The sequence below is a fragment of the Neopsephotus bourkii genome, unplaced genomic scaffold (assembly GCF_033783945.1).
Source record: "Neopsephotus bourkii isolate Nb327-2 ecotype Australia unplaced genomic scaffold, CSIRO-AGI_Nbou_v1 NB_1761, whole genome shotgun sequence".
NCBI classification, from domain to species: Eukaryota; Metazoa; Chordata; class Aves; order Psittaciformes; family Psittacidae; genus Neopsephotus; species Neopsephotus bourkii.
In genome coordinates this window covers 476076-489623 of record NW_026902235.1, presented here as the reverse complement: position 1 = coordinate 489623, position 13548 = coordinate 476076, and the positions used below count along the sequence as shown (strand labels likewise).

At 48.1% G+C, this 13548-nt stretch overlaps 1 protein-coding gene across 5 annotated transcripts in view; it reads left to right on the top strand.

Annotated features, from left to right (window-relative positions):
• The window catches only part of ZNF618 (zinc finger protein 618), a 149840-nt gene that overhangs the window by 61008 nt on the left and 75284 nt on the right, over nucleotides 1-13548 (top strand). For all 5 annotated transcript variants that reach the window (XM_061378015.1, XM_061378013.1, XM_061378012.1 and 2 more), the window contains exon 2: nucleotides 5767-5810. In XM_061378015.1, the coding sequence (XP_061233999.1) occupies nucleotides 5767-5810 (44 nt within the window). The remainder of the gene's footprint in view (nucleotides 1-5766; nucleotides 5811-13548) is intronic.

Here is a 13548-nt window from a genome sequence, read left to right as displayed (position 1 = left end):
CTGCTGTTCTCATCTCAGAGGGTTTACAAAGCTCAGATGTTTGGGTTTTACTGTTGTCTTTTCCCCATGCCTTAAAGCCCTGACCTCACCCCATCCGTGCTCTGGTTCTCCGTGCAGCAAGGCTGCAGCTGAGTAAAGGATGAAATCCCTGAGGATGCTCATGGATAAGTTTGACACGAAAGTGTTTTCAAGCTGCTGCCAGCATCCCGGATCTGAGTCTTGGTGGTGTTGTCCCACAGTCAGCACGGGGGCAGTTTGCAGACCCCATGGTGGGTGTGGGGGGATGCTGGACCCCTGCTGCAGGGGCTGGGCTGTGCTGCAGGACTGGAGGAGATGCCTTGGGTCGAGCTCAGATTTCGCAGGTATCTTTTTTTAATGATTATTATAATCCTGGTTGTTTCTTGAGGGGAAGCTGCAGCTGATGAAATAGGCAGCACGTTCCTCCAGCCCAAGGAACTAACTTGTTCCCTGTTGGAAAATCCATCCCTTTGGAGGCTGCACTCAAGGATCTACAAAGGATGAGGACAGGACAAGCCGTAGCAGTGTAAAGCATCATCACATTTTCCATTGTGTGGAGAATGCCCTGGCCGTGGGAAGCTCCTGGGCATGGGCCCTGCTCTGCTCGCCCATTGGCTCAGCTTTGCTCTTGCTCCTGATAAACCTGGGGAGACATCACTGAGCTTGGTGGGAGATGAGTGCACCATAAGGGTGATGTAGGACTCTACAGTGCCATGCTGGGCGCTTGGGTTTGCTTAGCATCCACTGAATTGGCAGGAGGAAGCTAAAGTTGCCTCCCCCACAAAAAGGGGTCATGAGTATATTTATGCAGATGTTTCAGTGTGATGGGGGGCTTCTTTTCCTTCTTTCTCCTATTTAATGAGTATTAAATAGGAAATTGCCAACGTCTTTGCTTTGTTCAGTAAAAAAAATGGGGGAAAAAAGAAAACCACTTCCTGCGTTTTCCATGGCTGTGAAGTTAATCCCAACAGACAGCTCAGGTAGGCCCGCAGTCATTTACATGGCACATTCCTTTGGGAGACCTCTTCCCAGTTGCTTCTCCTGCTGCCAAATACTAATTATTTGGGTGAATTTTGCACGCTGGGTGCTGCTGGCTCCTTCCTGACCTGCGCCTGGGGTTTGGGCTTTGCTGACAATTCCTCAGCTGTCTTTGGGAGCGCGTCTGGGGGAAGGAGATTGTGAGGTTTGTTTTGGTGTTCTTCGTTTCCCCTCAGGTAAAACAAACAACTTGGCCCTTTTATAAGGCATCCACAAAGGAAAGATGACTTTGCTGCTCTGGAGGGAAGCTGGGGATCCTGCTCCTCCTGCAAACCCCAGGTGGAATTAGAATCATAGGATCACAGAATCAGCCAGGTTGGAAAAGCCCTTTAAGCTCACCCAGTCCAACCATTCCCAGCAGTGCCAAAGGCCATCACTAACCCATGGCACTGAGGTCCTCATCTGCAAAGTGTGTGAACACTTGCAGGGACGGTGCCTGCAGCCCTGCCCTGGGCAGCCTGTTCCAATGCCTGAGCACCCTCTGGGGCAGGAATTGTTCCTCAGCTCCATCTAAACCTACCCTGGTGCATCTTAAGGCCGGTTCCTCTTGTCCCATCCCTTGTCCCTTGGGAGCAGAGCCCAGCCCCTCCTGGCTCCATCCTCCTGTCAGGCAGTTGTAGGCAGCCATCAGGTCCCCCCTGAGCCTTCTCTTCTGCAGACTGAACCCCCCAGAATTAGGGTTGTTTAGAACCCAGTTTGGGACATCTCCCTTTGGCAGAGCCTGGGTGAAGTTCAGACCCCAATCACAGGGGGTTGGCTCTGTACAAATAAGTAAATGCATTTAAATTTAAAGCCTCTTTCCCCCTGGGGAGGGCTTTGGTGGTGGATGGGGGGTTCCTGGCACCCCTGTCCCACACTGAGCCTCATGCCCACAGGAACAGGTCTGAGCGTGGTGTACATAGATGCAAATCCAAGCGGTTCGAATGATTGTTTTTAATCATCATTTAAGTGATCAGGCAGAAAGCCCACACTTAAATCTTCCCAAATCTCATTTAACATTTTTATGGGTTTCAGTTATTTTTGTGTTTTGCAGTAGCTGTTGAAATGTTGGGGGTTTCTCCCAATATAGTGTAGCCCTTTCTATAAACATAGGTTTCTCGGGTCAGTTGTACATCTGCTTCCCTCCTCATTTTTGTCACTTTATCCTGTTAGGAGATGTTGACTGAGACATTCCTTATTTATCACATGATTTACTTTTCGCTTACAACTTGAGGAGCATATGGCCAGAAACCACATTCTGCTTCGTGCTTTTTAAAGATATTTATTAGCGTCAGTTAAACAAAACTATCTAAAACATACCCAACCCGTACAAAAGCAGCTTTAGGGAATCATGTTTTGAATTGTAAATTATTTTATGTGAGAGATTGTATGGAGGATTATGCAGCCTGTGTTGCAGAGCCCTGGCTCTGGCAGGCAGATGCAGACCCTGCCCCTCTGCTTTTAATTATAAATGAAGGAGTCACTGAATTAAATTACCTGGGTAAACCAGTGCACAGGAGAGTTCTCTTTGCCCTTACTAAAGAGGCTGCTTCATCGAAAGCTGCTCGCACCCATCTGGGCACGTTCTGGTTGCTGGTGGCTAAATGGAGATTTCCAGCAATTTGCTCCTTTGGCTTGCTTACAGTGTTTGTAGTCCTTAAATACCGCTGCTTCGAATTTCATAGAATCACAGTATCCAAGACTGGTTTGTGTTGGAAGCGGCCTTAAAGCTCCTCCAGCTCCAACCCCTGCCACAGGCAGGGACCCCTTCCACTGGAGCAGCTTGCTCCAAGCCCCTGTGTCCAACCTGGCCTTGAGCACTGCCAGGGATGGGGCAGCCACAGCTTCTCTGGGCACCCTGTGCCAGCGCCTCAGCACCCTCACAGGGAAGAGCTTCTGCCTAAGAGCTCAGCTCAGTTTCCCATGGGCAGGTTCAAGCCATTCCCCTTGTCCTGTCCCTACAGGCCCTTGTCCCAAGCCCCTCTCCAGCTTTCCTGCAGCCCCTTTAGGCACTGGAGCTGCTCTAAGGTCTCCCCTTCAGGAGCCTTCTCTTCTCCAGGCTAGACCAGCCCAGCTCTCTCAGCCTGTCACAGTGCCATTATAAAAACTAAGAAATAAGACATGAAGGAGAGATCAGGCTGAGCAGAAACACACAGAGTGGGGAAGGTAAGCAAAAAAAAAAGAAGTAAATAATAACTTTGCCTCTTGGCCCCATTAGGTCATCACTCACCACATCATTTATTTCCAGCAATTCATTCATTCATCTCCAAATACAAATATGAAAAGGAACGCAAAATGAATTGCATGCATGATCCTTCACGGAGTGATTCTTGCTTTGGGTTGGGTGGTAAATCACACCAGAAGCCCCAGCTAACATGTGTGTCTAGCCAGGAGTAAAATATGGCATCAGGACATCGAGATGCTTCATATTTTGGGAATATGATCCCTGCATGACATGTTCCCAAAATGAATTTATATGTAAGGAAATTCTTGCAGATGGAGGATGAATAACTTTGCAGTCAGAGACACCTTTGCAAAGTTGAGGTTGGCTCCGTGCTTCCCAAACTGAAATATCGGGTATTTTTGGTAATAATTTAAGTTTAATATTAATTTAGGTTTAATAGTAATTTAGGTCTAATAATAAATTAGGTCTAATAATAATTTAGGTTGAATACTTCGGGTGCTAATTTTTGGTAATATTTAGGTACTGCTTGGTGGAGTGGCTGGAGTGGTCCTAGGGATGATGTGAAGACAGCATCGAGGTTGTGCCTTTAGCTTTGCACTTGTATTTTGTGGCTTTCAGGAGCTCTCATCCAGGCGACCTGTATATTCCATGGGTGATTTTCATGTAGAATTATAATTTCAGGAGCCTGAGCACTTTTCCTGCCATTGGGGAACAGAGTTTGCAGGGTGACCTGGGAGGTTGAGTTGTGCAGGAAGCTCTTTGAAGGGACAGGAATTGCTGCATCCCCCGTCTCTAGGGGTTTGGGATAACACCGTTTCCCGTGAGGTTTCTGCCCCAGCTCTATATTAAATCTCCATTTTCCTACTTTATTTTTTTTTCCCCCTTTTTTTTGGTACACCCAGATCTAATCTTCTAGAAAATGCCCTGAAGGTTTGAGCAATCTCCCAGTTGCAGGAACCCATAAAGCTTCCTTTTGAGGGGTTTTTTTTCCATTGTGTAACCATGACAAATCATTAATTTTTGATTGATTGCTTTGAATTATGGGTGCTCTGACATCCTTTCTGTAGCTGAACAGCTGTATAACAAATGAACATATCAGTGCTCACAAAAGATTGGAGATCTAACAGAAGCAATTACATTGTCAGCTCCTCCCTTCTGGCTTTTCCCAGGCAATGGAGGGAGGAAATTTTTGAGCAGAAATTCCTCAAGTGGCTAACAATAATAATAATCATCATCAAAAAATTCCTTTCTGTAATTGAATTAGATTTTTATCTCTTCATTTCCAGTGGATTTCTCCAGCCTTCAGCGGCCAGGATGAGTCTCAGCTTTGGGCAATGTGGGAGAATCCCTTTGAACAAAATTTCATGTGAAGAACTCACAAAAGAGAAAAACGAAATTGCAATTTTTGGTTGCTATTCCTTTAAGATTCCCAAATTGCAGCAGTGCACTAACTGTGACCTCCATAACTTTTAAATTAAGAATTTATGCTGGCTTGAAATTTATGAAATATTTCAACATGAAAGAAAGCCTTTTTCCCTCAGGAAAATTGAGCAATAAATCACAGCGCTCTCGATTTACTGCCCTAGAGCCAGGCAAAGAGAGGAGGTTTTCATTCCTCCCCCCTTCATTCTGAAAAAAAAATAAGAAAAAAAAAATGTAATCATCGAAGACAGCTTCGCTGCTGTCCTCCCACTCTCCAGAATTTTTAATTTCAGCTGTTTCTGCTTGGATTTATTTCCAATATTCCTGCTCGGCTTTTCAATTTCCTCAGTTATTAAATTTTAATTCAGTGCATTAGCATTTAAATTAAAAAAGGGTTTATTTTATCGAAATCGTTGGCTGGCCCCCATCCTGCTGCACATGAATTGCCTGGTTCTGCCATTTGCACAAAATGTGAAATGCAGCTCATATCTTTTAACTTGTATTTGCACAATTTCAGAAATAAAAATTCTGGGTTTTGGAATAATATTGGCTTTCCAAGGAAGCCTCCCAGTGCAGAGCTGGGGGAAGGAGGAGACAAGGAGGAGCCCCTGGTTGCTCCCTGCTCAGCCCCCTGGAACAGCTCAGAGGGGCTCAATTAGCAAATGCCTTGCTAACGAAGGGAGGTGGCCCCTCTAATCCAGCAGTGGGGTTTCGCCATCCACCTCGGATGGGATCGGCTCTTGGGCGTCCGTCTTGGCTTGGACACAGCACTGAGCTTGGCTATTTCTGCATTATTTCCCTCCTGCAAACTGTGTGTTTTTGCATAGGAGGGGTCATTAGACTTCAGTAAAGTGCCATAAAATAACTGCAGGAGAGTAACCAGGGGGAATCCGCTCAGGAAGTCACCTCTGTAATGGGGCTGCATCCAAAATGCTGCCCAGGCCCCTCCACTGGCGTTAAGCTCATAATGTGTCCCACTGCACCAAGCATAGGGCATGTGTGTAACTTGGAATGGGGAAAAAACAGGTATTTGGGTGCATTGTGCTCGCAGGGAGGATTCAGGGGGTGTTACTGCCTTTCTGAACCGAAACAGCCTCATTTTTTGATGTCTTTTGCCCCCTTAGGCCGACGAGAGCAACAGCAGCGGGCGGAGGAGCTCTTCCAGCAGGTAGGTGGATATTTTGCTCTGCTGGGGCGGGATGTGGTGGCAGATGGGGCTCTGCTCGGATGCGAGTCTCCATCCTGGGAACGGGTGGCAAAGGGTGACCACATGGGAGGGATGAGCTGGAGCTGGTAGAGCTCAGTGTCCATACCCCTGGTTTTGGATTTTGCTACCAAGGCAGATGTGAGAAAGGTTAAAGATTGTTCTGGCCTTGGGGCTGCAGGAAGGTGTGGTTGGCATGCAGGTACAGGTGAACCCCAGCCCTATGCCCACACTGGGTACAGGCACTATCACAGGATGGGGCTCTTGGATGGAGACCTTGGCTGTGCTGTGGTGGACGAGGTGGACGAGGACCCCCCTGCTTCCATGCAGGAGGAGAGGAGAGAGGTGTCCCACCACCCCAGTCCCCTCAGGTCCTCCTAAGGGATGTCTTTGCTGTGTCTCACTCTGGTGGGTGCAGGACATGTCAGGCTCCATATGGGATGTGCTGAGGTTGGGTCTTGCCCTGTGCCATAGCCTCATCTGCTATGGCGTTATTGTCTCCTGCTGATGCTGTAGGACACCTTAGGTTGCTGGGGTGCACTAAAGATGGTTCTTCTTGGTCCTTCTCCATCTCTGTCTGGTGAAGTCAGTCCAAAGCTGTGACAGTGTGGAAGAAGGAGCAGCTTTTCCTCTTTGGCCAGGCACAGACTCATGGTAGCTGGTTTCCTCTGCAGAGCAGTGATATGCTGTGTGGTGCTTGGGAGGTGGTGGGAGTCAAGAGCAAAGCACTGCTTTGGGAACAGTTGGATTTACCTGCTCCCACATGTGCTCAGAGCTGATTCCTGTTTGTCTGCCATCCAGAAGCAAAGTGGCAAATTCACCTCCTAGGTTCAGAAAGTTTTGTGTTAAATGGGTGAAGATGTAGGAGATCAGAGGTGCCAGGCTGGAAAAAGCAATGCTGAAGATGTACCAGAGAGGGGAGTGTGTGGCCTGGGAAGGGTATCAGGCTGCAGGATGGAAACATCCGTGAGAGTTGGAAAATAGGGTAGAAAAGTCAGGGAAGTTCCATCATGTGGTGAGATGATGCACAACTTGTTGGGAGAACCACCAAACACCTCAGATACATTTGTGGGTTACGTCAGCATGGATGGGAGACAATGGACAACAGAACACCAGAGCCAGTTTGGCTGCCATGCAAAAGAGCCATCACGGTATGTGGGGCTGTGCCCATCCTGGCAACAGCTCCATCAGCATCACCTGCCCATTCCTCAGCAGAGGACACAGCAGCATGGGCAGCCCCTGAACGCTGCAGTGGCACAAGCAGAGAAGCTGTGATGGTGTGGCAGAAGCCACTTATCCCCACATTGGTGTGATCAGCGCAGAGCAAGACCACCACTGATGCACCCAGACAAGGTCTGCTGGTTGCTGCTGCAGGGATGGGCACTGCTCTCCTGCTTGGAAAGGTTACCAGTGCTACATGGAGCAGACCCTGGTGAGACACAAGACCTTTCACTCTGGGGCCCCAAGCACAAGAGGGACTTGGAGCTGTTGGAGCAAGTGCCAGAGAAGGCCATGGAGATGCTGCGAGGGCTGGAGCAGCTCTGCTCTGGAGCCAGGCTGAGAGAGCTGGGCTGGGGCAGCCTGGAGAAGAGAAGGCTCCTGAAGGGGAGACCTTAGAGCAGCTCCAGTGCCTAAAGGGGCTGCAGGAAAGCTGGAGAGGGGCTTGGGACAAGGGCCTGTAGGGACAGGCCAAGGGGAATGGCTTTAAGCTGACAGAGGGAAGCACCATCACTCCCCTCTGGCTTTGCCTGCCTCCTCCACACCTGGATCTGCATTTCACTTCCTCCCTTTTGTACTGCCAGTGATACCGTCTCTCTGCTAACTCTGCCAGAGCACCTTCCTGATCACTCTGGAGATTTGGAAGTGCTACTGAAGTTCTATCCCTCAGGTGAAACACTTCCTCTCATGTTAAATGCCCTCTCTGTTCTTCCAATCTCTGAAATGCTGCTGTGAGTCATCCCATCATCTCCTGCTGCTGGATGTGCACTGGTCCTTACCCATCCTTCTGGCCCCACTGCTCAGCATGGCAGGGTGAAATACCCTCATCACATGCTGCTTGTGGTACAGCAGCGCTGCCCCGTGTTGAATGGTGCCTGCTGAGTTGGGCTCAGCAGCAGGGAGCAGTGCCAGCGTAGGATGTCTTATGGAGAGGAAAACTCTTGTCCCAGTTTTGGGGTGGCTCAGCAGTTCTCACTCTTGGGATTCTGGGAATTAGCCTGAGCTAAGTGCTGGGAGGATGCCTGGTCAAGGAGAAGGGAGCCAGGCATCTCATCCTGCCCCTGAATTCCTCATTCTGACTTCTGACTCGGGTCTGTAGCACTCTCCAGAGGGTTTTACAGAGCAGGTGGGTCAGTGCATTCTGCATGTGGGAGCTGACACTCCAGGGTGTCCCCTGTGGGTGTTCTCCCTCCCTGGGCTCAGCTCATCACCAGAGCATCCTCCTGGAGCCATAGCCTTCCTGACAGCAGGTGCTCCAATTCCACTGAGCTCCCAGCGGGGCAACAGAACTGCATCCCATGATCAGTGCTGCTTTGTACATCCTGTACATGCTGGGCTGGCCATCACCTTTTTCTCTTAGAAAAGTAGAAACAAAATCCACTCACATCTGCCTGCCTGCACAGAAAATGGTCAAAACCAGGACAATGACCAAGGCTGTTGAGGAAAAATTAGATAGAATCAAAATGCAGTATTTGGAGAAAGCTGTGTCAGTGGCTGGAGGCTGAAACATGGCTTTGACAAAAGATCTTCGGTGGCTGGAGATACCAGGTAGATGTTTTTCAGAGTTGCTCTTGCTTGGAACTTGCACTAGTTGCAAACTATTGAAGAAGCTTTTAAAGGTTAATTTGCATCAGTATCAAAACAAAAGCAAAATAAGGTTGCCAGGACACCTTCCTGTGTGGCATACTCCAGCATTCTTGATCGGAAAGTGGTGGCCGTAGCATTGGGCCGATCCTGTTTTTACTTATTTATTGTATTGAATTGGTTTTATTCTGTTTCAAGTAGATGTTTCAAGTTGTGAAGATACAGGATTTTTATGATCTTCTCACCCCCACAGTTGTTTGCTGCCTTTGAAATAACACAATTGAGCACATGCAGCTAAGAGTTAGTGGTGGCAGATTGTGCTCACCATTCTCCTGCCTTATTAAGTGCTGTGTGGTTCCTCTACCTCACTAATGCTTATTAATGGGAACTCTTAAAAGGTGAAGAGAATTATTAGGAGCATAGAAAAAGCCCTTCCTTTAAGGGGGCTGGAAGAGAGATGGCTGTTTGCCTTGGAGGAGATGACAACTAAGAGACAACCTGACAAAGCTGTGCATGTTTTTGAACACTCCAGAAAAGGTAGATCAGAGGCTTCCTTCTTCCATTTGCAAGGAAAAAAGAGTCAACAAAATTAAAAGGCAGCAAATTAAAAGCAGCAAAAAGGCAGGATTTTGCCTTGTGTGATGGGCAGTTAGTGTTGGAGCGTGTTGCCAAGAGTCGGGTGCTCAAGTGGGGCTTGGAGGTCTCAACTGGACAATGGCATCAGGAGGTGATGTGGGCTCTTGTGGATGAAACACATTGCCTGGGGACCAGTGACCTTGCTCCTGCCTACTGGGAAGTTTCTTGAAGCTTTTTCTGAAGCCCCTTCTGCACATGGTGAAACAGGTTTGGTTTCTGTGAGTGTCTGGGACAGTCCTGGAGGGCTTGGCGAGACTGGAGCATGTGTGGGAGCAGCATCAGGAGCTGCAGAGCTCGGGGTAGTCATTGGGAGTTTCTATGACGCTGTTGTAAAACTAACTACTTACCAGTAATTAATGTCAGCATTCAGATGGTGGGCTCTGGATCCTGACAAGAAATAATTGAAAACCCAAATGTGCAATTATGTCTGACAAGCAGCGTGTGCTTTTCTTGGTCACCAGAGTCTTGTGTAGTCATGTGTTAGACACGGTTTTATATAATTATTATTGTTTATATGGTGGGTGTCAGAGGAAGGAAGAATTTGAGTTTCAAGTCCTCTGTTGGCTATTTATTTTAAAGTCATTAGATTTGTTTTCAGACTTAACTACACTTAATGTGCGAGACTCCTGCTGAATAAATCAGACCCTGATATAGGAACTGCATCTGTTTGTGGAGGGAACGGAGCCAGCTGGAAGCTCAGCCCCGTCTGCAACAGGGCTGTCACCAGCCAGGAACCCGCTCGCAGCACAGATGTAGCTGTGCAGAAAAGCAGGCTCTGCTCCCAAGAGGAGCTGAAATCCCAGACCTTCTGGGATTATGAGCTGGCTCTGAGGGCATGGATGGGTCTTAACTTCATTACAGCGTTAACAGCTCTGTGGGAGAACCAAAGAGCCATAGACTGTTTTGGGTTGGAAGGGACCTTAAAGCTCATCCAGTTCCAACCCCTGCCACGGTCAGGGACATCTTCCACTGGAGCAGCTTGATCCAAGCCCCTGTGTCCAACCTGGCCTTGAACACTGCCAGGGATGGGGCAGCCACAGCTTCTCTGGGCACCCTGTGCCAGCGCCTCAGCACCCTCACAGGGAAGAGCTTCTGCCTAAGAGCTCAGCTCAGTCTCCCCTCTGGCAGGTTAAAGCCATTCCCCTTGGCCTGTCCCTACAGGCCCTTGTCCCAAGCCCCTCTCCAGCTTTCCTGCAGCCCCTTTAGGCACTGGAGCTGCTCTAAGGTCTCCCCTTCAGGAGCCTTCTCTTCTCCAGGCTGCCCCAGCCCAGCTCTCTCAGCCTGGCTCCAGAGCAGAGCTGCTCCAGCCCTCGCAGCATCTCCGTGGCCTCCTCTGGACTCCACCAATTTACCAAATGCCAGAACCTCGGTGGGCCTTGAATGGTGTGAGGTGGGAAACATCCCTTTCTGGAGCAATGAAGTACTGAGAAGTCATAGCTATAATGTCTTCAGTTACCAGGAAATTGTTTTCCATGGGTCACTCTCCTGGGCACCTTGGGCTTGTTCCGAGAGTGGTGTGGAGCCTTGTAACTTGTTTATGTTAAGCCCCTGTGTATCTCCACAGCAGGATGTCTGCCACCTTATTTGTATCACTCCCCAGCTGGGGAGTTTTCCCAGTCCCAAGGTCCTTTCTCATTTTCTGTCCATCTTTACTTATTGCTTCTTTTATCCCATTCATCTTGTGCCGTGCTGTGCCGTGCTGCCGCCGGTGGGTCACTGCCATGGTCCAGCACAGGCTCCTGATGGACCTGTGGCCATTTGCAGCCAGTTGTCACCCCCTCAGTCATTTCTTAGTCAAGCAAGGCAAACCTCTTCCACTGATATAAATAAACCCTTAATCTATTCTCTTTGTTTTTCCCTGAATTTCTTTGTTGACATTTCCTCGCTTGGAAATGCAAAGATGCCGGCAGCTATTCCATTATCATCTTATATTTCATTTTTAACCTGCATCATTCATATGTCACATTTTTTATCTGACTGAATTATTTTAGCTTTTGGCAAGCAGAGCGCGTTTGGTTTTTGTTGGATAAGCCAAATTTGGTTTGTATTTGGTTAGACTTTCCTCTTCAAACCATCCCCAAGATATTCCTAATAAGGACTGGAGGGAATTTGTTTTGCTAATACCTTAGGAATTCTTTGTGGCTCTTGACTATTGTTCTGGTTTGTATTTTCATGTTTCAGGTCTAGAGGAGAGGCAGCCTGGGTTGGTTAGTTCACCTTTTCAGAAGGATTTGATGCTGCTGAGCGTCACCATGTAGCGAATGCACCATGAAACCCCAGTTGCTGCCAGGAAAGGTTGTGTGTTTTAGACCAAGATAGATGGAAAAATTAACTATGCTGCTTTGTTTCATTGTTTTCCCTAGATTTTAGCGCTGTCACCAGCAAGTGCTGCATTAGTTATTTTAGGGGTTTTGAAAGCTGTTGACTCCGTTGTGAAGAGCTTGCATTAAAGGCAGGTGATGATCCTACTTGAGACATCTCTCTTCTAAAAAACCCTTGGGTCCTTCTAAATTTATGAACTCCATAATAATACTGTCCTTATTGAGGAGATTTCTTCCAGGAAGACCTAAATGGATGTTACTGTTACACATCTGTCTGCAGAAGGATGTGGTCTCGTGCTCTATTTCAGTTTATTTTGAGGGGAGAAAGAAGAGCATTTCAATGTGTCCCAGATAAGGGCAGGGTCTTGGGCTGCTTCTCTTCCCTCCAAAATTTTCTTTGCACAATTAGCGTGATGTGCCCCAGATCTTGATTTGGAGCAAGAGCCTCTCAGTCTCTGAGAATTGCACATCCCTCCTGGTTAGCTTCAGCTTACTTGGTCACTTTAAAAGTGATCAGTGTGGCCAAGAGATCTGCGGCCAAGAGGAGATCCACCAGCGTTGTGAAGAAAACGAGCCAAGGACACAGCCTGTAGGACCATGGACAAAACAAGTACAGATGTTTGAAGTAACACTTGCAACGCAGCAGTGACCTTAAAGTCCTTAAACCATGAGGTTCACAAGAGCATATTGCAGAGGAAGATGCCCTGAAGCTCTAACCAGTTTCTTCTTTCTGTTCTTCAGCAAGTCTTCACTCCTGTACCACTGATGAAGGAGTTCCCATTCCCTAAAATAACTTCAGTGAATGAGTAAACAGGTTTTTCCTATAATATTTGCTTTCAGAGGTTAAACCCACACTCTGAGAATACACAACCTCCTCTTGGAAAGTGGGAGTTGTGAAGAGAACTGAAATCTCTTGGGGGAACAGGAGTGACCATGAACTCCTTGTGACCAAGTGACAGTTTGGGTTTCAGACACATGCAGCAGGATCTGCTGTCACAGTGTGTTATCAAACTTCATCCTGCTCCAGTAGCTGTGCTTTGAAATGTGGACACGTTCCCACATGCCCTGGAAAGAGTCAAGAATTAAAAGCCGTATTTTAGTGTATAAAACATACATTAAGGAAGTATGTTTGGTTTGCTTTGTTCAAGAGGCAACAGAAGAGGTATTTTCTATTCTATGGAGATGAGATTCCCATTAACAGGATCTTTTTTCCAGTAAACCAATGGATGGAGGCAGCAATCCACACTGCAAGCACAGTGCCTGTTTTGGAAAACAGTTACTCAGATGAGGGACCCACGAATGTGATGGTTACTCCAGCACTTTATGCACCAAAATCAAGACACCCCTGTAAGAAGCACCGGCTCAAGATGCAGATGTAGTTTTGACAGAGGAGCAGCTCTGTGAGCGGTGACACAGCAGGTTGGGTTGGATGAGTAGGTTGATTCCTTTGGCTTTCAAGCCTATGAGGGAATATCTGAAAGCCGAAGCAGAAGGCATGGAGACTACAGTCATAGAATCATAAATCCCAGCCTGGTTTGTGTTGGAAGGGACCTTAAAGCTCCTCCAGCTCCAACCCCTGCCACAGGCAGGGACCCCTTCCACTGGAGCAGCTTGCTCCAAGCCCATGTGTCCAACCTGGCCTTGAACACTGCCAGGGATGGGGCAGCCACAGCTTCTCTGGGCACCCTGTGCCAGCGCCTCAGCACCCTCTCAGGGAAGAGCTTCTGCCTAAGAGCTCAGCTCAGTCTCCCCTCGGGCAGGTTCAAGCCATTCCCCTTGGCCTGTCCCTATGGGCCCTTGCCTGAAGCCCCTCTCCAGCTTTCTTGTAGGTCCCCTTTAGGTATTGGAGCCCCCTTTAGGTACTGGAAGAAGCAAAGAAGCAAAGTACTCAGCTGTACCACTGGTAAAAAATCAGCTCCTTCTTCTAACCCTGACTTTTTGCC